Here is a 23352-nt window from a genome sequence, read left to right as displayed (position 1 = left end):
GTTCAACTACTTCAGTGTTCTTATCACAAAAGATTTTCGTTCAACTGTGAGCACGTTTCAGGATGATTTTTGAAGATAGTTAGCTAATAGAAGGGAAAGACTTTCCTGATAACTTATTTCCTTCTCACTACATCTGTTGAGACTGACTTTGAATTTCAAATAATTATTGACAAAGATTACCCTGAAGGCTGAACCCTGCGGCATTTCACTGCAGATCTTCTATTTTTGATAACACATATTTATTTTCTGAAATATTTTCTCTTGGAAGTTTTGGGAACATTGAAATATATCCTTAAATACTCTGTGTCCCTTCACGTTGTTCCAGAAAATAGTAAGAGAGATTTAGGCAATTGAATGCTCTGTGTCCATAAGGAGGGCTACTATCATTTCCCTTTTATCTTTCAACTTCAATTCATCGCCAGAATCCATTCTCTATTTTCCTAAAAGACATTTTTTTCTGAACAAAAGAAATAACATTTAATAATCTGAGCAATGTGCCTGCTTTCATTTAATTTTATGTTACAAGTATACCATCTAACTCAAGAGTTCTATCACCTGAAGTTCTCCTGGTTTAAACCACAGTAAAAACTACATGATGGTAACATATTCTTTACTGTGTGTATGTCCACCTTAGATTACTACTCACAAGCCATTTTATCTCCAGACTAATTACATAAGATAGACAACCCTATATTATACTAATTTATGAGGCAGTACAAAACAGCACATTAACACAGGGAGCTGCTGTGCATAGCACAACATAGCACAATCCTTGTTTTCTTCATGCTCATCACTCTATCTATGCAGCAGGCAACAGGCTACCAAGATGTAAGTCATACCCGGCTTGTAGTCAATGTTCAGTACACCAATAATTTTTTTTACATTTTAATGACTATATTTTTAGTTATGTAAATAAACAATGATTCTGTTATCCTATTGGGAGTAAGTTTTCCATCCTTATAATTCAGGTTTAAAAGAATCCAATGCTACAGGTAATACAGAACTTGGATTAGAATTCACTGAAGACCTTTCGGTGATACGGAAAAACTGCATAGTCAAAATTCCCAAAACAACAGCTGGCCAATCTCAGCTGAATGAGAGACCATGAGGACACCCAGCTGAGCATCCCTTCTCCAATCTTGCCTCATTCCATGGTTTACTATGTTTTGCATTATACTAACATCAACCACCCGCATTTGGTGATCTTAGATGAGCTCATCTGCATAAACAAATACATGTAGGGCTAAAATACCAGCATCGTAGACCTGAACGCTACCTTGGCAGAGAAGTTTAGATGACATTAAGAGCAAACACAGGTGTGTGACCTTCAGCATTTCAAGTAAACATCTCCAAAGAAAAGAAATTTTAAATTCGATATTGAAGACAAGGGCGAAATAATTCAGTAGATAGAGTTGGCTCTCCTTTACAGACAACTCTTGATTCTCAGAAAAATACTGAAATTTCTCCTGGATTTCAGATCTACTGGAAAAATCCCCTTCTCCCATTCTTTCAAAATCTTAAATCCTGAGGCCCAAAAGACGCTTCAGACAGGAGGAAAGGCCCACCCCGTCTTTTTTTTTTTTTTAACAGCCTTACCTGATTTGATGTCTTACAATCTCTGTTCTAAATTATTGTTTTTATTTAGTTACCAAAAATATTAGCACTCTAGGTGCTCTGGCCAGAGTCCATTCCAATTACAAAGACTACCTGAGTATCTAAATATCATTAGGTAATTACGATATCCTGCAAATTTTAGAAAGTGAGGATTTGGTTGTCTCACTGAATTAGCAGATGGAGGTACAATTTTTCACTATGACAGCCACAAGCATACACTTAGTCTTGACCTGTGCACTAGGACAGAGTCCTTCTCAGCTTGAAGGGGCTCGAGACCCCATATGTACAACAATGCCAAGCAACCAGAGCTTCCAGGGACTAAGCCACTACCTAAAGACTATACATGGACTGACCCTGGACTCTGACCTCATAGGTAGCAATGAATATCCTAGTAAGAGCACCAGTGGAAGGGGAAGCCCTGGGTCCTGCTAAGACTGAACCCCCAGTGAACTAGACTGTTGGGGGGAGGGCGGCAATGGGGGGAGGGTTGGGAGGGGAACACCCATAAGGAAGGGGAGGGGGGAGGGGGAGGTTTGCCCGGAAACCAGGAAAGGGAATAACACTCGAAATGTATATAAGAAATACTCAAGTTAATAAAAAAAAAAAAAAAAAGAGTAAGTTCCAGGACAGCCAGGACTACATAGAGAAACCCTGTCTATAGACAAACAAACACTTAAACAAATAAGTACACAAATAAACAAAGCAAACAAACAAACAAACAAAAAAAAGACAGAGTCCTTCTCGCCTTTACATCTTGACAGTAGACAAGGCCTCTATGACACCAATTCTATTTTTTTTTTTTTTTACGTAAGAAGATCAATGTCTGTCAATGAGAAAGCAGGCTGTCTTTTGAGGCAGGGTTCCTCCAACCTTCCTACAACTGTCCTCAGCATCTTCCTAATATCTGTCCTAAAAATGCATGTTTAATTATTCAACCAACCAATAATGAGCCCAAATTGTTCCAGAAACAAAGCTGGAAATGTAAATGAATATAGTCTTAATCACAAAATTTATTCACCCTTCATTTTAAACACGTTTTAAATGGCTGGCTCACCATTGTTGGTATCATGCACACTGAGTTTACCTTTAGGAATGACACACGCTTCTGCATCTGTTCCTTGAAGGCATCATCATAAGGTAATTTTTAATATTACTTAGGTATTCTTTCCCATTTGCCTATAATCTGCTGGAAAGTACAGAGGTACTACTAAACTTAGATTTGTTGATTCCAGTTAATTCTAAGTCTACAATTTGATTCTTCAGAACGCTGGTGAGCAGGGCTCTTCCTGTACTGCTTCCATCATGGCTCCTCTCTCACCTGAGCAAGCACCCAGGCATAATGGCTGTGATACTATGTACTGGGATATATCTTTATAATTCTCATCCATGACTATTTCTATAGGACTACTGGGTTGATGATTTTTATTATCTCGGTCATTCATACTCTTTTTGTAAATTTTTATCTGAGTATGTAGACTTCTTTCTTTTGGCCGTGCATCGTATGCATTTAGCCTGTCCGTGCATTAGTCAATTAAAGCTGCTTCATGAGCTGTTTGATGGCACCAAAGCTGGGCAAAGCCAGAATGTGATCCTTGGACTAGAGGAAGGACTGCGAGTATGGAGGTGACAGAGGAGAAAGTTGAGACTATACGCATGAGATCTAGAGGGGTTGGGGATTTAGCTCAGTGGTAGAGCACTTGCCTAGCAAGTGCAAGGCCCTGGGTTCGGTCCTCAGCTCTGGAAAAAAAAAAGAATAAAGGATGAGATCTAGAACTATGCCCATGTGTGTATATGTCATGAGAGAATGGAGGAATGGCAAAGTAACTTTTTAGGCAAGCATAGGTGGCTTTAGAGAAAATATAGTTGAAATTGTGCACTAGGGGTATGGATTTAGGTCTGTGGGTATGGAGATGGTGGTGGGTAAAGGGAGAGACCACTGCATGAAAGAGCAACTTACTAGGCCCTATCGTAACTTCTCTCCTTTACATCTATCAATATCCTTAATCCTCGGTCATAAAATGACTGCCAGAGCTCCAGGTATCTCATGATAATGGTATCATTATGGCATCTCTTTAATGGTAAGGAGAGTAACAACGAATGCTACTGGTTCCAAAACAATTATTTCTTAGGGTTCCTATTGATGAAATCTAAAACCATGATGAAAAAGAAAGTAGGGAAGGAAAGAATTTATTCAGCTTATACTTTCTTCATCAATGAAGAAACCCAGGACTAGAACCTGAAGAGAAGCTGAAGCAAAAGCCATGGAAGGATGCTGATTCCTGCCTTGCTCCATATGGTTTGCTTAGCTTGCTTTCTTAAAGAACCCAGGACGACTAGCTCAGGGATAACATCAGCCACAATGTACTGGACCCACCTGCATCAATCTATAATTTAAGAAAATGTCCTACAGGATTGCATACAATCTGATCTTATGGAGGTATTTTCTAAAATGAGGCTCTTTCCTATAAGGTGAGCTTAGCTTGTATCAAGATGACATAAAACTTTCCAGCACAAACTCTATAGTCATTAAGTAAAGTTTGCTAGATGTTCCAGAACTTTATCTCCTTTTACATGTTATCCAGAAAGGCAGCATGAAAAATCATTTAGTTTGTTCAGAGGATGAGCGAAGATTCCACCATTAAACCTCTAATTCCTAGAGGGTTGACCTTAGCAAAGGACATGGGGAGACCTGTTGGCAGACATGGAAAAATTTATTTTAAAATATATGCTCCAAAATGTGGAATAAAATCTTACCTCTCAAAAAGGACTGGAACATGGGTTGGCAGCATAAATATCAGATGTGCTCAGTGGAAAGGAATTGAAAATACTGAGATGTGGCACTCACTTTCAGGAATATTGATTTAATGAGCTGGAGGCAAATGTCAGGTTTTCTAAAAACCTTCAAGGAGATTTCAAAATGAGCAAAGTCAACAAAAAGCTCTGAAGGAGCTCTTTACACTTAACACATATTTGAAATACCTGTGAGGCTAGTCAGTCACTTGAACATTCTGATTATGGTAACATTTCTATGATGATCATACTTAAAATCTGGTGACCACCCTTTGAGGTGCAAGGTCCTTTCATCTCAAGTTCATGGATCAACCATGACAATTATAATCTGGCTCTTATCTAACTTTTTATCATGGAAGTTTGTGGGGTTTTTTTGTTTGTTTATGTATTTATTTATTTATCATATAACAGAAATTTATCCACTTCATAGAAGATAATTAATAGTTGCTTAGTGTTTGCATACTATCAGATATTAGAGCAGACAGCCCATTTCTCAGCAGTCATGAGCAGATAAACTGTACTCAAAGATGTAACTGATGTTCACAGATGCAGAATGCCTGGATAACAGAATAGCTCTTTTCATTCAACTGCCTGTGGACTTTTGAGGAAGGATAATGGACTATGTTAAAGATGTTCATATGATTTGCAGAATCCATGTGCCAGTGCCATGCTTGTATACAAGTCTTCATTTGGCTCAGAAGACTAGCTGCTCAAAGTGATTAGAAAGAAGCAAGTGGTAAAAGCCAGATCTGGGCAGACGGCCTCCTCTTCTGCCATTGACAATTTTGCAGATGACAAGTTTCTTTCAGGATATATATGTGAGTCTCAGGGGGGAATATATATATATATATATATATACATATATATATATATATATATATATGTATAAGTCTATTATACATTAAGATGTTCATGTTTATAATTTATTTAGGAAAGCAAAAAAACCTTGACTTTTGACCAAGAAGAATCATCCATGTTTGTACAAAGGCATAAAATAGATGATCACAGCACAGAAAAGAGAGACAGCACACAGACATGATAGACACCTGTGAGTGGCAATGACTTACTCTCCAGTGATGCAAATGATCACTAGCCAAGAAGAGTGAAGTCGTGCAGATTTCCATTCCTCATTCATAAGACAGTAATCCTTTACTACAGGAATTATCCTTCATAAAGTAGCATTTAGTCAAGGTAAACACATTGTGAAGCAGATGGTATACAGAATTACATAAACACTTGAAGGGACAAGTGTCACCATGACCAGGCTGTCACTTCAAGCTCTGTTGCTCTCAGCCACAGGAGACATTTTTGAAAGAAGCTTCAGATTAAAAGATTTGGAGTAAAGATTTATTGCAGTTTTATTTGTGTATGTGCCTGTAACCTCATGAATGCTTGCACTATGTGTGCAGGGTGCCCATAGTCTCCAGAAGATGTCATCAGGTTCCCTGGAGCTGCAGTTACATATAGCTGTGAGGTCAGGTCCTCTGCAAGAGTGTCTAGCTCTTAACTGCTGAGCCATCCATCCAGGCCATAATATTAGGCCATTAAATCTAACATTTGGTATAATTTTAATAGTCAAGATCTTTTCGAGAAGTCTTTTCGAGAGGTGTTGAATGTTGTTCTCTTGCAGGCATAAACTTGGGGTACTTTGAGTGGAGGGAGAGATTGTTTTCTCACTGCTGCTTCTGTCCTTTGCTCATTCTGTCCTTATCATCTTATATGTGAGTTTCCTGGGTGCTCATTTCTTGTGGATATGGTCTTAATAAAGTTTGTAAAGAATGCAACAGTGTACTTTTTAGTCTTTCTTTCTTCCTATATTTCTTCACTTGAAGTAGAAGCACATAAGTTAGACAATTCACTGTCAAGGACCAAGTAATGCTAGTGTTTCGAAGTGACCTAAGAGTCATTCAGCTTGGAATAGAGAGGCAGTACTTAATTGTACATGCCTTTTTAAATACATTTTCTACATTTGCCCTATTTTATTACATACTGTTGTTGTTTTGAGAGATGTTGTCATGTAAGATTAATACCTGTACTTATCTGTGTTCTGTAGATGGGACATTATGGAGATCAAAGTCAGCTTTGGGTTTTGATTCCAGGTTTTTTTATTGTTGTTGTTGTTGTTTTTATTATTATTATATATTTAATTCTCTATGTGTGAGTGCTTTGCATGTATATATGTGCACTGCATGCTTACCTGGGTCCTATGGAGGTCACAAGATGGCACTGGATGACCTGGAATTACAGATGGGTGTAAGCTACCACATGAATGACAAAGCTAAACTAAATCTACTGCAGGAACAAGTGTCCTTAACCACCAGGCCATCTCTCCAGCCCTTGAACTAAAGGTGTAGCTACTGTTACTTGTATCATATAAACCTCTTAAATAAGTGTTTACGTAATTAAAATCATGACTGATAAAAGTATCATGTGGAGGTAGTAAGTATTCAAAGCAAATGGGCTACACATTTAAGGAAATGGCTTGGTTCACAGAAAATTAGATTTGCATGTTGAAGATTTTATATTATCATGTTTACTTCTTGTTAGTAGCATGTGGTGAATGCATACCACCAATATTTATTTGTTTGTGTGTATGTCTGTGTATATCCAAATATATATATATATATAGTTGTGTTTGTGTAGTTATATAGAGTTTATAGCTGTATAGTTATATATAGCTATATTGTTTTATATTTACAGTTATAGTTATATTAGGTATAATTACATAATTATAAATACATCGATATTTGTATGTATATATTTGACTATATATGTGTATTGTATGTGTAGGTCTTTGAGTGTCTATGTGTGTGTGTGTGTTACTCCTTCTCGGTTTACCTCATTATATTTCATAAAAAGGCAATCATGTCCAGTTAAAAATGGTCTCACTATTTGTAGTTCATAAATCTGTAGCACTGCAATTTGTCATGCAACTGACTTGAACCTGCTACAGCTTGCTGCTTACCTTACTTATGTCCTTTACTTGCTGCTCTACAAGTTCTGGGCAGTGACTGTGCATTATGGATTTTTGCCTCTAATATAACCATAAACATTTTTACTACTGTTGGAATGCCGAGGACAGCTTATATTTTAGATGACCCTATTTTCTAATCCGTGGATCTGGGTATAAGTAAAGATAGGGATTATAGGTAAAAAAAAGTAGAAGCCTGCAACCTTTGAGACTTAGATGAGAAAACATGATATAGAGACTGTAAATATCTTTCACTTCATATCTTTTATCAGCCAGTTAAATTATGTTATAAATTCCTAAGTTTCCTTTTTGTTTGTCTATGTGCATGTGTGTATATTTCTGTGCATGAGCCACACATATGTGTCCCAGTATACATGATGGTTTATGTGCATGCAGGTATTTGTCCATGGTGGTGGAGATCAGAGACTGAATTAGAGATCTCTTTCTCTTACAACCCCCCTTATTTTTATGAACAATCTGGTTTATCACTAAACTTAGAGATCATCTATTTGGCCCAGATGGCTGGCTATGAATCTTCAGGGAACTTCCTATCTCTAATTTACCCTTTACCAGGACTTGGATTACTAGTATGTACTCCCACACGTATGCTCTATATAAGTACTCAGAATCTGATCTCAATGTCTTTATGGGTGCACTGCAAACACTATCCACTAAGCCATCTTCTTAGCCCACATTACTAACAAATGTAATCCAGAAAAAACTTGTGGTAATATCAACATTTAGGCTAAAAAATTATCCCACCATCAACATCAAATAGTACATTTTGATCTAGCTTAGTATGATTTTCCTTAATACTAATTTATTATGGGTAATATGCTAATAAAGTTTACAGAGAAAGGAACAGTCTCAAGTTTTGCTTCCTTTTCTCTACTAGAAGAAGAATCACATAACTTAGATGAATCACTGGGAAAGACAGAACAATGCTGAGATTTCTAAGTATCCTAATAGTCACTTAGCTTGGAATAGAGAAGCAGGACTTATATTTTTTGGCCTATTTTATTTCATACTGTTATTCATTTCAAATGCATTGTCATTAGATACCCTCAGCTGGCTTTGAACTCATATTTTGCCACTTGGATGTTAAGATTAGAGATGTGCAAGATGATACCTAGGTCCTAATGTTGTCATTTAAAAGGGAGGGAGTTGAAACACATTTTAAAATCCAAATCTGAAAAGTTACCATCTCACATTTAGTCATTCTTGATATTTTCTTACACCATCTCTTGATTTAGGGGTGTATCCACTTCCCAGGACCCACAGCAAGTGTATCCTCACAGATGTGTTTATTGAGGTTAAACACTCACAGTTTTCTAGATTTTTCTCCTGCTTTGAGGTCAACTCCCCCAAAACACATATGCCTTAGCAATAACTTTTGTGTCTATTTAATTGATATTGTTGAAGTCTAAAGAAGGTGAAATTTCAGCATTACCAGGATTGATCATCCTGTGTTTAATGACAAAGTACTAAAGATATTTCCCATAGATGCATTTTTATATTTCATAACTTGGCCAGTTGCAGCAATATTAATGTGAGAAAAATAACTTTACTCCATACACATGTGCTCTGAAAAGAGGAAAATGCATGTTTTTGAATCCAAAATAACTGAAAGAATTGGAGGGAGAACATATATAACTAGCCATCTTTTTAATATAATTATACCAACATCTATATTATGTCACTCTTAAAATACAGTAATGCACCCTTTACTGTGTTCAAGAAAGTTTTACAATATTTCACTAGAAGAACACTGCAAAAACTAATGAGTGAGTATATTTATGGTAAAAATAAAACTTTCCTAAGTTATTTTAGGATCCTTGCTCTATGGATGTTTGAAGCACCTAGATAACCACAATTCAATTTTCTGTCCGCCAAATCTCAGTGCTTCTTCTAAATTAATGAATACAAGTATTTGGTCATCAACTCCTAAGGCAGAAGTTCTTAACCTCCCCATTACTGTGACCTTTTATTACAATTCTTGTTGTGGGGACCACACCCAAATGATAAAACAACTTATTATTTCATATTCTGCAATTTAGCTGCTTTTATGAATTCTAATAAAATATCGAATATTTAGGATATCTGATTTAGAACTGCTACTCTAAGCATCCTAGGTAATATGTCTTGGGTTAAAAAACAATACCTTCATATAAACAAAAAAAAATATGACACAGGAATCTAGGAGGAGTCAGGGGCAGGAAGCTTCTAGTTTTCTGCCTGCTCCCAGAGGTAACCCAAACCCAAAGCACGCTGTACCTAAATCCAATGGGGAGAGAGCTGGACTCTCCGAAGTGCAGACAATCCTGAGAGCTCAGGGGAGATCAGCACTTCTGCTCAAATTCTTGGCCAAAGAGGAAACTGCCTAGAGCTCTCAGGATGCAGGAACTCAGGAGCACTCTGAAATAAGGTATTTCCAGTTTCCACCTGTGCCCAGGGTTGACCCAATGACACAGTTCTCTGTACCCAGACCCTGCTGGGAGAAAGCTGGTCTCCAGGGGTGCTGCCACACTGGCTTACAGGAGGACCAAGCCACTGTCAGAGACAGCAAGTCCAGCTAACACCAGATGACAAGACGCAAGTGCAGGAACCTAAACAACAGAAACCAAGACTACTTTGACATCATCAGAGCCCAGTTTTTCCACCAAAGAAAATATGGGATATCCAATCACACTGGAAAAGCAGGATTTAGATTCAAAATCACATCTCATGGTGATGATAGAGGACTATAAAAAGTATAAAAGTAACTCCCTTAAAGAAATACAAGACAACACAGGTAACAAATAGAAGCACTTAAAGAGAAAACACAAAAATCCCCTAAAGAATTACAGGAAAACACAACCAAACAGGTGAAGGAATTGAATACAACTATGCAGGATCTAAAAATAGAAATAGAAACAATAAAGAAATCACAAAGGGAGACAACAGTGGAGATAGAAAACCTTGGAAAGAGGTCAGGAGTCAAAGACACAAGCATCACTAACAGAATACAACAAATAGAAGAAAGAATCTCAGGGACAGAAGATACCAAAGAAAACATTGACACAACCATGAAAGAAAATGTAAAATGCAAAAAGCTACTAACCCAAAACATCCAAGAAATCCAGGACACAATAAGAAGATCAAACCTAAGGATAATAGGTATAGAAGAGAGGAAAGATTACCAACTTAAAGGGCCAGTAAATATCGTCAACAAAATTATATAAGGAAAATGTCCTAACCTAAAGAAAGAGATGCCCATAAACATACAGGAAACCTACAGAACTCAAAATAGATTTGACCAAAAAAGAAATTCCTCCTGACAAGTAAGAGGGAGAAAAAAACCCAAATGTACCAAACAAACAAAGAATATTAAAAGCAGTAAAGGAAAATGATCAAGTAATATATGAAGGCTGACCTGTAAGAATTATACCAGATTTCTCACCAGAGACTATGAAAGCCAGAAGATCCTGGGTAGATGTCATATATACATTAAGAGAACACAAAGGCCAGCCCAGGCTACAATACTCAGCAAAACTCTCAATTACCATAGATGAGGAAACAAGATATTCCATGACAAAACCAAATGTACACAATAATCTTCCACAAATCCACCCTACGAAGGATAATATAGGGAAAAGTCCAACAAAAGGAAGCAAACTACACCTCAGAAAAAGCAAGAAAGTACTCTTCTTGCAACAAAACCTAAAGAAGAGAGCTACACAAACACAATTCCACTTCTTTCAACACAATTATAAGAAACAACAATCATTATTGCTTAATATATCTTAACATATGTGGAGTTTATTGCCCAATAAAAAGACAGACTAATAGACTAGATAAGGAAACACACCTCAGTAACAAAGACAGACACTACCTCAGAGAAAATGGCTGGAAAACAATCCAAGAAAGTGGTCCCAAGAAACATTGGAGTAGCCACTCTAATATTGAATAAAATCGAATTTCACCAACAGTTATCAAAAAATATAAGGAAGTACACTTCATATTCATCAAATGAAAAATCCACCAAGATGAAATCTCAATACTAAATATCTATTCTCCAAATGCAAGGTCACCTACTTTCATAAAAGAAACCTTATTAAAGCTCAAAGCACATATCCTGCCCCACACAATAATAGTGGGAGACTTCAACACCCCACTCTCATCAATGGACAGATCATGGAAACAGAAACTAAACAGAGACACAGTGAAACTAACAAAAGTTATGAACCAAATGGATATAATGGATATTTATAGAAAATTTCTTCCAAAAGCAAAAGAATATGCCTTCTTCTCAGCACCTCATGGTACTTTGTCAACATTGACCATACGATCGATCACAAAACAAACCTCAATAAATAGAAGAAGATTGAAATAATCTCATGTAATCTATCAGCTCACCACAGAATAAGGCTGTTCTTCAATAACAACAAAAATGACAGAAAGTCCACATACACATGTAAGTTGAACAGTGCTCTAATTAATCATAATTTGGTCAAGGAAGTAATAAAGGACGAAGTTAAAGACTTTTTAGAATTTAATGAAAATGAAGGCACAACATACCCAAACTTATGGGCCACAATGAAAGCAATGCTAAGATGAAAACTCATAGCTCTGAGTACCTCCAAAAAGACACTGGAGAGAGCATACATTATCAGTTTGACAGCACGCCTAAAATCTCTAGAACAAAATTAAGCAAATACACCTAGAAGAGTAGAAGTCAGGAAATAATCAAACTCAAAGGTAAAATCAACCAAGTAGAAATCAAAAGAACTATAAAAAAATAAACAAAACCATAAGCTGGTACTTTGAGAAATCAACAAGATCGATAAATCATAGTCAAACAAACCAGAGGACACAGAGACAGTATGCAAATTAAGAAATAAATATAAAAGGAAAAGTGAAACATAGCAACAAAAACAAAGAAAATTCAAAACATCGTCAGATTCTACTATAAATGTTTTTATTCAACAAAAGTGGAAAATATGGATGAAATGAACAATTTTCTAGGCAGATAACAGGTGCCAAAGTTAAATCAGGATCAGATAAACCATCTAAACAGTCCCATCACTCCTAAAGAAATACATGGAGTTAATAAAAGTCTCCCAACTACAAAAGTCCAGGACCAAATGGGTTTAGTGCAGAATTCTGTCAGACCTTCATAGAAGACCTAATACCAATACTGTCCAAACTATTACACTAAATAGAAACAGAAGCAACATTACCCAATTCCTTCTAGGAAGCCACAATTATGCTTATACCTAGACCACAATAAGATCCTACAAAGAAAGAGAACTACAGACCAATTTTCCTTATGAATATCAGTGGGAAAAAAAAAACTCAAAAAATTCTTGCAAACGAAATCCAAGAACACATGAAAATGATCATCCATCATGATCAAATAGGCTTCACCCAGGATCTATATAGAAATCCATCAACTTAATCCTGTAAATAAACGAACTCAAAGAAAAAAACTACATGAACCTTTCATTAGATGCTGAGAAAGCATTTGACAAAATTCAACACACATTCATGTTAAACATCTTGGAAAGATCAGGAATTCAAGTCCCATACAGAAACAGAGTAAAAGCATTTTACAGCAAAACAGTAGCCAATATCAAACTAAATGGAGAGAAACTTGAAGCAATCCCACTAAAATCAGGGACTAGACAAGGCCTAATACTGAATACACTCTCTCCCTACTTATTCAATATAGTACTTGAAGTCCTAGCAAGAGTAATCATACAAGGAAAGGAAGTCAAAGAAAATAAAAATTGGAAATGAAGAAGTCAAAATAACACTATTTGAAGATGACATGATAGTATATTTAGGTGATGCCAAAAGTTCCATAAGCGAACTACTAAACCTCATGAACAACTTCAGCAAAGGAGGTGGTTATAAAATTATCTCAAACAAGTCAGTAGCCTTCCTCTACTCAAAGGATAAACAGGCTGAGAAAGGAATTGGGGAAATGACACTGTTTATAATACTCACAAATAACATAAATTCCCTCTATGTAACTTTAACCAAGCAAGTGAAAGATCTGTATGACAAGAACTTCAAGTCTCTGAAGAAAGAAATTGAAGATTTCAGAAGATGGAAAGGTCTCCCATGCTCATGGCTTGGTAGGATTAATATAAAAATGGACATTTTGCCAAAAGCAATCTGCAGATTCCTTGTAGTCCTCGTCAAAATTCCAACTCAGTTTTTCATAGAGTTAAAAAGACCAAATGCAAATTCATTTGGAATAACAAGAAACGCAGGATAACAAAAACTATCCTTAAAAATAAAAGAACTTCTGGGGGAATCACCATCTCTGACCTCAAACTGTATTCCACAGCAATAGTGATAAAAACTGTATGGTATTGGTACAGAGACAGTCAGGTAGATCAATGGAATAGGATTGAAAACCCAGAAATGAACCCACACAACTATAGTCACTTGAACTTTGACAAAGGAGCTAAAACAGTGGAAAAAAGGTAGCTCTTTCAACAAATGATGTTGGTTCATTGTAGAAGAATGCAAATTGATCCATTCTTATTGCCTTGTACAAAGCTCAAGTTCACACTGATCACAGACCTCAACATAAAATCAGATATATTCAGTCTAAGAGAAAAAAAGTGGGAAAGAGCCTTGAATACATGGGCACTGGGGAAATTTCCTGATCAGAATAGGAATGGCTTATGCTCTAAGATAAAATAATCGACAAATGGGACCTCATATAGTTGTGAGGCTTCTGTAATGCAAAGGACACTGCCATTAGAGAAAAATGGCAACCAACAGATTGGGAAAATACTTTTATCAATCCTCTATCTGATGGAGTGCTAATATCCAATATACAAAGACTGAAGAAGTTAGACTCCAGAGAGTCAAATAGCCCATTAAAAATGGGGGACAAAGGGGTTGGGGATTTAGCTCAGTGGTAGAGCGCTTGCCTAATAAGTGCAAGGCCCTGGGTTTGGTTCTCAGCTCTGAAAAAAAAATGGGGGAGAGAGAATTCTCAGCTGAAGAATATCGAATGGCTGAAAAGCACCTAAAAAATGTTCAAAATCCTTAATTATCAGGGAAATGTAAATCAAAGGTTACCTGAGATCCCTCCTGACACCAGGCAGAATGGCTAAGATTAAAAACTCAGGTGACAACAGGTACTAGCAAAGATGTGGAGAAAGAGGAACACACCTCCATTGTTGGTGTGATCTACAATTGCAAGCTGGTATAACCACTCTGGAAATCAGTCTGGAGGTTCCTCAGTAAATTGGACATAGTACTACCTGAGGACCCAGCTATACACCCCTGGGCATATACCCAAATTATGCTCCAACATATGACAAGGTCACATTCTCTACTATGTTCATTTCAGTCTTATTTACAATAGCAAGAAGCTGGAAAGAACCCAGATGCCCTTCAACAGAGGAATGGATACAGAAAATATGGTCCATCTACACAATGGAGTACTACTCAGCTACTGAAAACAATGACTTCACAAATTCTTAGGCAAATGGATGGAACTAGAAAATATCATTGGGTTACCTGAGTGAGGTAACCCAATCACAGAAAAACATGCATGGTATGCACTCACTGATAATTGGATATTAGTCCAAAATTTCAGATTACCCAAGATACAGTCCACAGACCACATGAAGCCCAAGAAGAAGGAGAATGAGAAAAGTGTAGATGCTTTACTCCTTCTTAAAAGGAGGAGCAAAAATATTCATAGGAGGGGATATGGAGGCATCATTTGGAGCAGAGCCTGAAAGAACAGCCACTCAGAGCCTGCCCTACATGAGGTATACATCATATATAGAGAGAGACACCAAAACTAGATAAGATTGATGAAGCTAAGAAGTGCATGCTGACAGGAGCCAGATATAGATGTTTCCTGAGAGGCTCTGCCAGAGCAGGACAAATACAGAGGCGAATATTAGCAGCAAACCATTGAACTGATACTTGTGTCCACATTGGAAGAGTTGGAGAAAGGATCCAATGAGCTGAAGTGGTTTGCAACCCCATAAGAACAATACCAACCAACCAGAGCTCCCAGGGACTAATGCACTACCCAAAGTGTACACATGGAGAGACCCATGGCTCCAGCTGCATATCTAGCAGAGATTTACATTGTTGGGTACTAATGGTAGGACAATCCCTTGGTCGTGCCATGGCTGGACAACGCCCCCAAGTGTTGTGGAAGGTCATGGCAGGGATGCAGGAAGGTGTGGGTGGTTAGGGAGTAGCAACACCCTCAGGAAAGGGCGATGGAATTGGGAGTATATGGATGGGAAACTGGGAAAAGGGATAACATTTGAAATGTAAATAAAAAATAAAGAAAAAAACAAGGAATATATTCTGCATATAAGAATATCTGTGCATACATATCTGGTTATAATTTAACAATACTGGTATTTTCCCTTTAGAATTATACAGGAACATAATTATGTAATTATTTGATAATAAACCTGTCTGGATGTTGAGCAGTCCTGCATTTCTGTGTAAATTTTCACTTGTTTAAAAAACAAGCTTTAATAATTAGTGTCAAGATATACCCTAATTTATGAATACAAAAATGAGTCATTAGGAATCAGATTAATGATTAATTACCAGAATAATGATAATAGTTCTTTCCTAGGAACTAGTGCCTGTCTATCCATAGATTCTTGGCCACAATAGTGGTGCCTTATATGTGTTTTGACTTGTGAGTGACCCTTAAATACAAATAATTATCATTGCTATTGCCTACTATTAATGCGCTGTCTTTTAAAGCGGATTATTATTGTAGCTCACAGGATTTACAACTGGGTGATTGATTTTTACTTTTCTCCCCCAGTAGTGATTATAGAAACTTCTAGTACTATGAAAGCTGTCCGTACCGGATGAAGTACCGGATGTGAGTACCAGCTTTCAACCTGTTTCCTGTATAGTCTCAAGTGTGTCAAGTATAGAAATAGGATCCTACTGTCAAAATCTAGGTCAAAACTAACAGCAATAGCAATAATTTGTAATATTTATGGTTCTCTGGAGCCTCAATGACCAAAGACTCTAAACACGGTGTTCCATCCCTACTACTGAACATGATATTTGCTAACCTGTGGTATCTAGTAGGGGCATTATCACCCCATTATAGAATTACTCGATATAAACACTTTTTCTATGTGTATGTATATAGTTTTAGAAGTTTCTACAGTTGTAGGCTTGCATTGGACTTTTTAGAAATGTTTTTTGTGTGGTAGTTATCCATCCATTCTTCTCTCCTCTACCCAGATCCCTCAACTATCACCAAAGGAGAAGCTTCTTGTTGCATTACGTGGTTATTAACACAAATATCCTCAATTGGTCAGTATGCAGAGAATTAAGTATTGTGAATGCTCAGCCCTAAATAGGGATCTATTTTCTAGTCCCTTCTCTATAGGCTCAGGGAAGATTGTGGAAGACAGGGTGGATACAGTTCAAGAACCTGAGAGAAGTGTTTAAATGAAACAGTATTTTTAGATTAAAAAATGGCAGTTACCTACATAAATTTACAGTCATTGAAATGCATAAGACCCATGCAAACTCAAGTTAGATCAAATTTCAGCTTAGAGAGGCAAGATAGGTATGGATTTTACACATAAGCAAAGGATTATTAACAATACATAGCTTCTGGAAGAGGAAGAGTCAGTGTACTCTAAAAATTGTCACTCCTGGTAAGTGGACCATGCCACAATGGATGATCACACATCCAAGAATATGGGGGCGTGAGTATATGTGACATTGAAGAGGGAAAAATGAGGACACAAATATTTGTGGATAGGGCTGGAGGATCTGGAAGAATTTAAAATGGACGATCTGGCAGAATTTAGAAGGGAGGGATAAATAAGAAAAAATATAATAAATAAAATCCTCAAGGAACTAATTTAAAAGGGAGAAAAATGCTGTCTGGGATGTGGCAGGATTACAGCATAGATGGAAATCGTTCTGGGCTTTTGTCCTTCCCATTCTATTTCTAGTCTATGGAGAACAGGGTTAGTTAGAGTAATCACTATGCCTTGCTAAATAATGTATATTTTCTTTCTCTTTCAAATGACAGCATCGTACAGTCATATATTTTGGGTGAATATTTCAACAACAATTTGTTATCCACCCCATAATGGAGTGGTAGGATCTTGCTGCTTACTACAGTACTCGAATGGGATCTTAAAATTTTAATGATGTGGCTTCAGAAATGATGAAATTTCCTAATATCTTGCTCTCATCTCCATAAGCACTTTTCATTTACAGCCTTCAATAATCAGTTCTTGACAATGCTCATGGGATGCTGCATTAGTTAAAGGGTAGACATATGCATCCCTCCTTTCAAATTTCACTGTACATTCATCATTTCAGAGCATTGCTGGTAATATTTTTCAGATGCCTCAAATTTATCATGCTCCCCGCATATATAAAACAATGATTTCTTGACATGCTTATCAAAGATTTCATAAAGCTATAAAACAAATAATATTTTGTACAGGCAAATGTTAATATTTACCAAAATACATCTTTGCATGTAAAACATAAATGTGAATATTGAAAGACAAATGTGAAAGCCTATAAGTCCATAGTATTTTAATGAAAATATCAAATAATGGTGACACGAAAGATTAACTACTGTTCAACATGAGATGATTACATTTCAAACATTATGTTAATTATATAACAATCACTACATCAGGTAATTTTCATGGGTTCTGAAAGGTTAATATCATTATCACTACTTCCATGATGGTTAATTTTATCTAACTATTTGGCTGAACTTCTCTATATACAACATACCTCAAACATCAATCTAGATGTTGCTATGAAATTTGATTTTATATATGATTAGCAACCAAATCGTAGACTTGAAGAAGAAAATAGCCCTTTGAAGTGAGAATGGGCCATATTCAAACTATTGAAGTTCTTAATGAATAAACAGTGAAATCCTTTGAGAAAAAGATATTTGTGCCTCCGGGACACTTAGGACAGGAACTTCAACTAATATTAACTCATCAGAACTTACTACCCTGTCTGGTCCTGTAATACAATAACCTATTTATTTATTTACTTATTCATTTATTTATTTACTTATTCATTCATTCATTCATTCATTCATTTATTCATTTTATACTCCAGATTATTTTCTCCTCCTGGTCCACCCTCCGACTGTTACTCAACCCATACCTTCTCCCTGCGCCCTCCCACCTCCAGTCCCCATGAGGATGTCCCCAACCCACCCATCCCACCAGACCTCTAAACTCCCTGGTCCTCCAGTCTCTTGACGGTTAGTTATACCCAGACACAGCAGTCCTCTTTTGTATATGTGTTGGGGGCCTCATATCAGCTAGTGCCTGGTTGGTGATCCAGTGTCTGAGAGATATCAGTGGTCCAGGTTAATTGAAACTGCTGGTCCTTTTACAGAGTCACCTTCCTCCTCATTTTCCTAATTAAACCACAGGGGTCAGCAGCCTCTGTTTATTGGTCGGGTGCAAATATCTGTATCTGACTCAACTATTTGTTGGGTCTTTGGGAAGGCAGTCATGATAGGTCCCTTTTTGTGAGCACTCCATAGCCTCAATAATGGCATTGGGGCCTCCCCTTAAGCTGGATCCCACTTTGGGCCTGTCACTGGACCTTCTTTTCCTCAAGCTCTTCTCCATTTCCATCCCTGCAGTTCTTTCAGACAGGAACAATTATGGGTCAGAATTTTGACTGTGGAATAGCAACCCCATCCCTCACTTGATGCCCTGTCTTTCTGCTGGAGGCAGACTCTAAAAGTTCCCTCTCCCCACTGTAGGGCATTTCTTTGAGTACTGAGAGTCTCTCACCTCCCAGGTGTCTGGTACATTCTGGAGGGTCCTCCCAGGGTTGCCTGTTTCCATTCTTTCTGCTGGTCCTCAGGGCTTTTGTCCCTTCCCCCACCAATACTAGATCATGTTCCCCTCTTCTCCTCCAGTTCCCTTCCCTCCCAGGTTCCTCCATCCCTCCTCTCTTGTGGTTACTTGCTCTCTTTTCCCTCCCAAGTGAGACAGAGGTCCTGTTGACCTTTTTGAGTTCTGTGGACTGTGTGTCTTTGGTGTTCCACAGTTTTTTGTTTTGTTTTATTTTTTTATTTTTATTTTTTGGCTAATATCCACTTATTAGTGAGTACATACTATATCATGGTTGTCCTTGTCTTTTTGGTCTGAGTTACCTCACTCAGTATGATATTTTCTAGTTCCATCCATTTGCCTGCAAAACACAGCATATCCTCATTCTTAATAGCTAAGCAGTATTCCATTATGTAAAGGAATCACATTTTCTGTATCCATTCTTCTGTCATGGGACATTTGGGCTGTTTCCAGCTTCTGGCTATTACAAATAAGGACACATGAGCATAGTGGAACATGTAGCCCTGTGGCATGGTGGGACATGTTTTGGCTATATTCCCAAGAGTTTTGCTGGATCTTTAATCCCTTTCTTTCTCCTCCTCTTTCTCTACCTTTGTCACTTTCTCTCCATGGACATAATAAATGCTTTCAGTTTATGAAATAAAGGCTTTATGTTTCCTCTAAGGGGAAATTCTGGGGTATATTGACAAATGATGCATTTGATCTTTTCATCACAAAGTAGATATGCTTTACCATCATTACAAATTAAAGATATCAATAATTATTTTTGTCATTTACTGCACATGTGGTATAAGCTGTAATGCAAAGATCGGTGATTTAGTGATGAATCTGTTCTCCTTTAGATCAAGTACTTAATCCGATGGATTAATTCTTCTCAAAACAATAATACATTCCTCAAATTATTAAGGCTTCTACCCATGTAACAATCAATTTTTCTTAGCATGCAGGTAAGGATTTTCCAAAGTATGAATTGTTCCTTTCAGAGATAATATTTTCAAAATGTGACATCTTAAAAGAAATATAGAACAAAAATTGCACATATTTAGAATGATATCTAATAAATTTTAAAGTTCTATTACTACTTAACAAATAATACAGCTTGGCTAGTTTTTAAACGCTATTGGATACAAATGTAGTCTACATATATTTTTACATTCAGAAAAATAAACAAAAGAAGATGATCTATGAAAGTAGGATAGTAGTTTCCTTGGGGCTTTCATAAGTAGTGAAAGAAAATTAAGTATGCTTCATCTGTAATATTTTTAAAAAGCCTGTACATGACAAAAATATTTCAATAAAAACATCTTTTATAAAGTATCTTCATAGCAATATGCTTTCATTTTGCTGATTGCTTTTTTTGCACTACATCTCCAATGTAAGAATGTAACACATAAAACAATGTAATTTTGGATAAATATTTCCCTGTAGTTGTACTACAATGTAATTGCTACAATAAAACTTCAGAGAAATTTTCAGTTTACATATCAGAACATGAAAGGTATTTTCTCATTTATTTAATTATACAGAGAAACATTTTTTCTTCAGGCCAGACAATGACATTCTCTCAATTTTTCATTTTCTAATCTTACAAATAAATTTAAGGGGAAAAAGACTTTTCTTGGTTCTGTCAATGTCTCTGAATCTGTTAATATACCGAATGCAGCTAATAATAATATTATTAGCAAGAGACAGATAATGGGCAATGGTTTTCTTAGCAAAAACTAGTGAAGAACAATGGAGGGGAAGAGAGGAAGAGAGGAAAGGAGAATGAGAAAGAAGCAACCTTTCAACACTAAGTCTAGAGCTCATTCTAAATGTTATGAATATTATTATATTCCCAGGAGCTCATTGATATGGTTTTAGAATTAACTGGATCCAATCAGATTATTTTTTCTGTATTTTTTTGAAAAACAATATTAGTTCTTTGAGGATTTTATACAATGTGTTTTGATTTTTATTCATCCCTTCTCCAACTCCTGCAAGATCTACTTCTTGTCACTACCTACCCATTTTTGTGTCTTTTTCCCCCCTTACCCATCAAGTACACTTTGTAATGCCTACGTGCTCTTGGGGATTTGTTCTTCCACTGCAATACAGCTGACTTATCAAGTGCTCTCTTCTTAAAACTGAATCTCTTCCTCTACCCTGGAAGCTAACAATTACCAGTACCTCCCCAACTAGTGGAGGGACTTCATACCCACCAGCCCTCTCTAAGTTTGAATTTAATCTGGTTTGAGTTCACACAGGTCTTGTGCAAGCTACAACTACATTCCTATGTGTAACTGCCATGTTATGTTCATAAGATGCAGTTTCCTATTTACTATGTCTGGATCTTACATTCATATTGTTCCTCTATCGCAAGCACTCCTGAATATTTGTAAGAGTGTATGATAAAGATGCTCCACTTAGGGCTGCACTCTAACCAGATGTCATTGTTTCCATCACCATTTACTGCAAATCAAAGCTTCTCTGATATGAGGTGGGAGATGCATTAATATGTGCATAAGGAAAAGTCATAAGGAATCAGTTTCATATGTCCATTTAGTAAATGATAGTAGTAGGTTGTCTCTTATGATCTATAATCATAAACATGATAATAATGCCATATTCTTAAAATCTTTATAGTTTTTAGGACATTTTGTGATTATACAATACTTGTGTAATACTAGAGAGAGATTCCATAGCAGTTTCCATACTGTCCGTGCTGCTAACATCCTACATTAGTGAAATATGAAGTTACAATTAGTGGGTCGGTGATGGTTTATTATTGATCAGAGCCTACAGCTTTCCCTTTATTCTGTTTCTTTATGTTGAAGTGTGCTTCTTATCTTTTTTTCCTTTTGATTAAATTTCTAACATATGTATACATGATAGATAGATTATAGATATAGATATATAATTATTTTTCCAATTAGACTTGCCACATTTATTGGATACTTTTTTCTATTTCTCTTAATTGCATTTCAGTTTCCAGGGTTTGAATTACCCTGCTCTCGAGTTCAGGGCTTCTTTCACTGGTTTTGTACAATCTACTGTGAGGTGGTTAAAGCCTGTTGAAGCCATTATTCATTGCTGTTATGGGGGATTTGCTTTTCAGGCAAGTTTCTCTTCCCTTATTCCTCCTTTACTTCATTTCTCCTCCCCATTTTCTTACTACTTCTCCTTCTTTCTCTGGTAGTGGTTTGTTTGTTTGTTTTTGTTTTGAAATGCCTCATTACCTTAGGCTGACTTTGACCTCTCAGCAACCTTCTGGCTTCAGCTTCCTGTGTGTCAGAGTTACAAGAACGAGTGAGCATGTTCAATTTAACATTTCTGTTTTATACTTACATCAAGCTTTTATCATCATGATCACCTTACTCATCTTTTCTAATCTGGCGTCTGCTTTGCAGTTTCAATATAATATTTTATAAATTCTCTGTGAGTTGTGTACATGAATATGAGGTATTTTGATTATATTCAGTCCCCATTCCTCCTGTAATTACTCCCAGATTCATCTCTATTTCTAGTCCTCTCAAATGTCGTTTATTTTGTATGTGTACAGCCTACCGATTTTAATTTGCGCTAACCTTATATCCATTATTGTGGGGTCTATCACAGGAATAAGGTCAATGTACAGGAGCCACACCCTTAAAGAAGACTAACTGCCCCTCCCTCCAAAATGAAAACCTTGTCAACAGCTTCTCAACTAATGAAGGATTTTCAGCCCCTGTCAACCATGACAGAATGTTGCCTGGTTTGATCTTGGGCAGGTATTATGTACAGCTACTATGTCCATTGGTACAGCAGCCCTATCATGCACAAAAGATAATGTTTCGTTCTGACATGTGGACCTTATAGTCTTCCTTCCTTGTCTTCTACAATGGTCCCCAAGTTTTTATACTTTGCTTATTAAACAGTCTATAGATTATTCATAGTTATTTCAAAATCCTTATCTGACAATTCCAATATTGGCACTATGTTTAAATCTCAATCTTATGTGCCCTTTGCCTGTTCATAGTATGGTTTCATTTTTTTTGGTGTGAGTTAATTTTGGTGAAAACTGTCTATAATGTAACATGTAAAGGAAATGAACAATTAGGTAATTTTGAGGTTTTTTTTTGGCTT

At 36.7% G+C, this 23352-nt stretch overlaps 1 protein-coding gene across 1 annotated transcript in view; it reads right to left on the bottom strand.

Annotated features, from left to right (window-relative positions):
- The window catches only part of LOC108350743 (uncharacterized), a 70784-nt gene extending 63361 nt beyond the window's left edge, over positions 1 to 7423 (bottom strand). Inside the window, exon 1 of the mRNA XM_063287007.1 lies at positions 7370 to 7423. Coding sequence (XP_063143077.1) covers positions 7370 to 7423 — 54 coding nt within the window. The remainder of the gene's footprint in view (positions 1 to 7369) is intronic.
- Positions 7424 to 23352: the final 15929 nt, after the last annotated feature.

Source organism: Rattus norvegicus, chromosome 4 (genome assembly GCF_036323735.1).
Source record: "Rattus norvegicus strain BN/NHsdMcwi chromosome 4, GRCr8, whole genome shotgun sequence".
In the NCBI taxonomy this organism is placed as follows: Eukaryota; Metazoa; Chordata; class Mammalia; order Rodentia; family Muridae; genus Rattus; species Rattus norvegicus.
The sequence above is the reverse complement of the archived record's forward strand: the minus strand, read 5'-3'. Positions and strand labels throughout refer to the sequence as shown.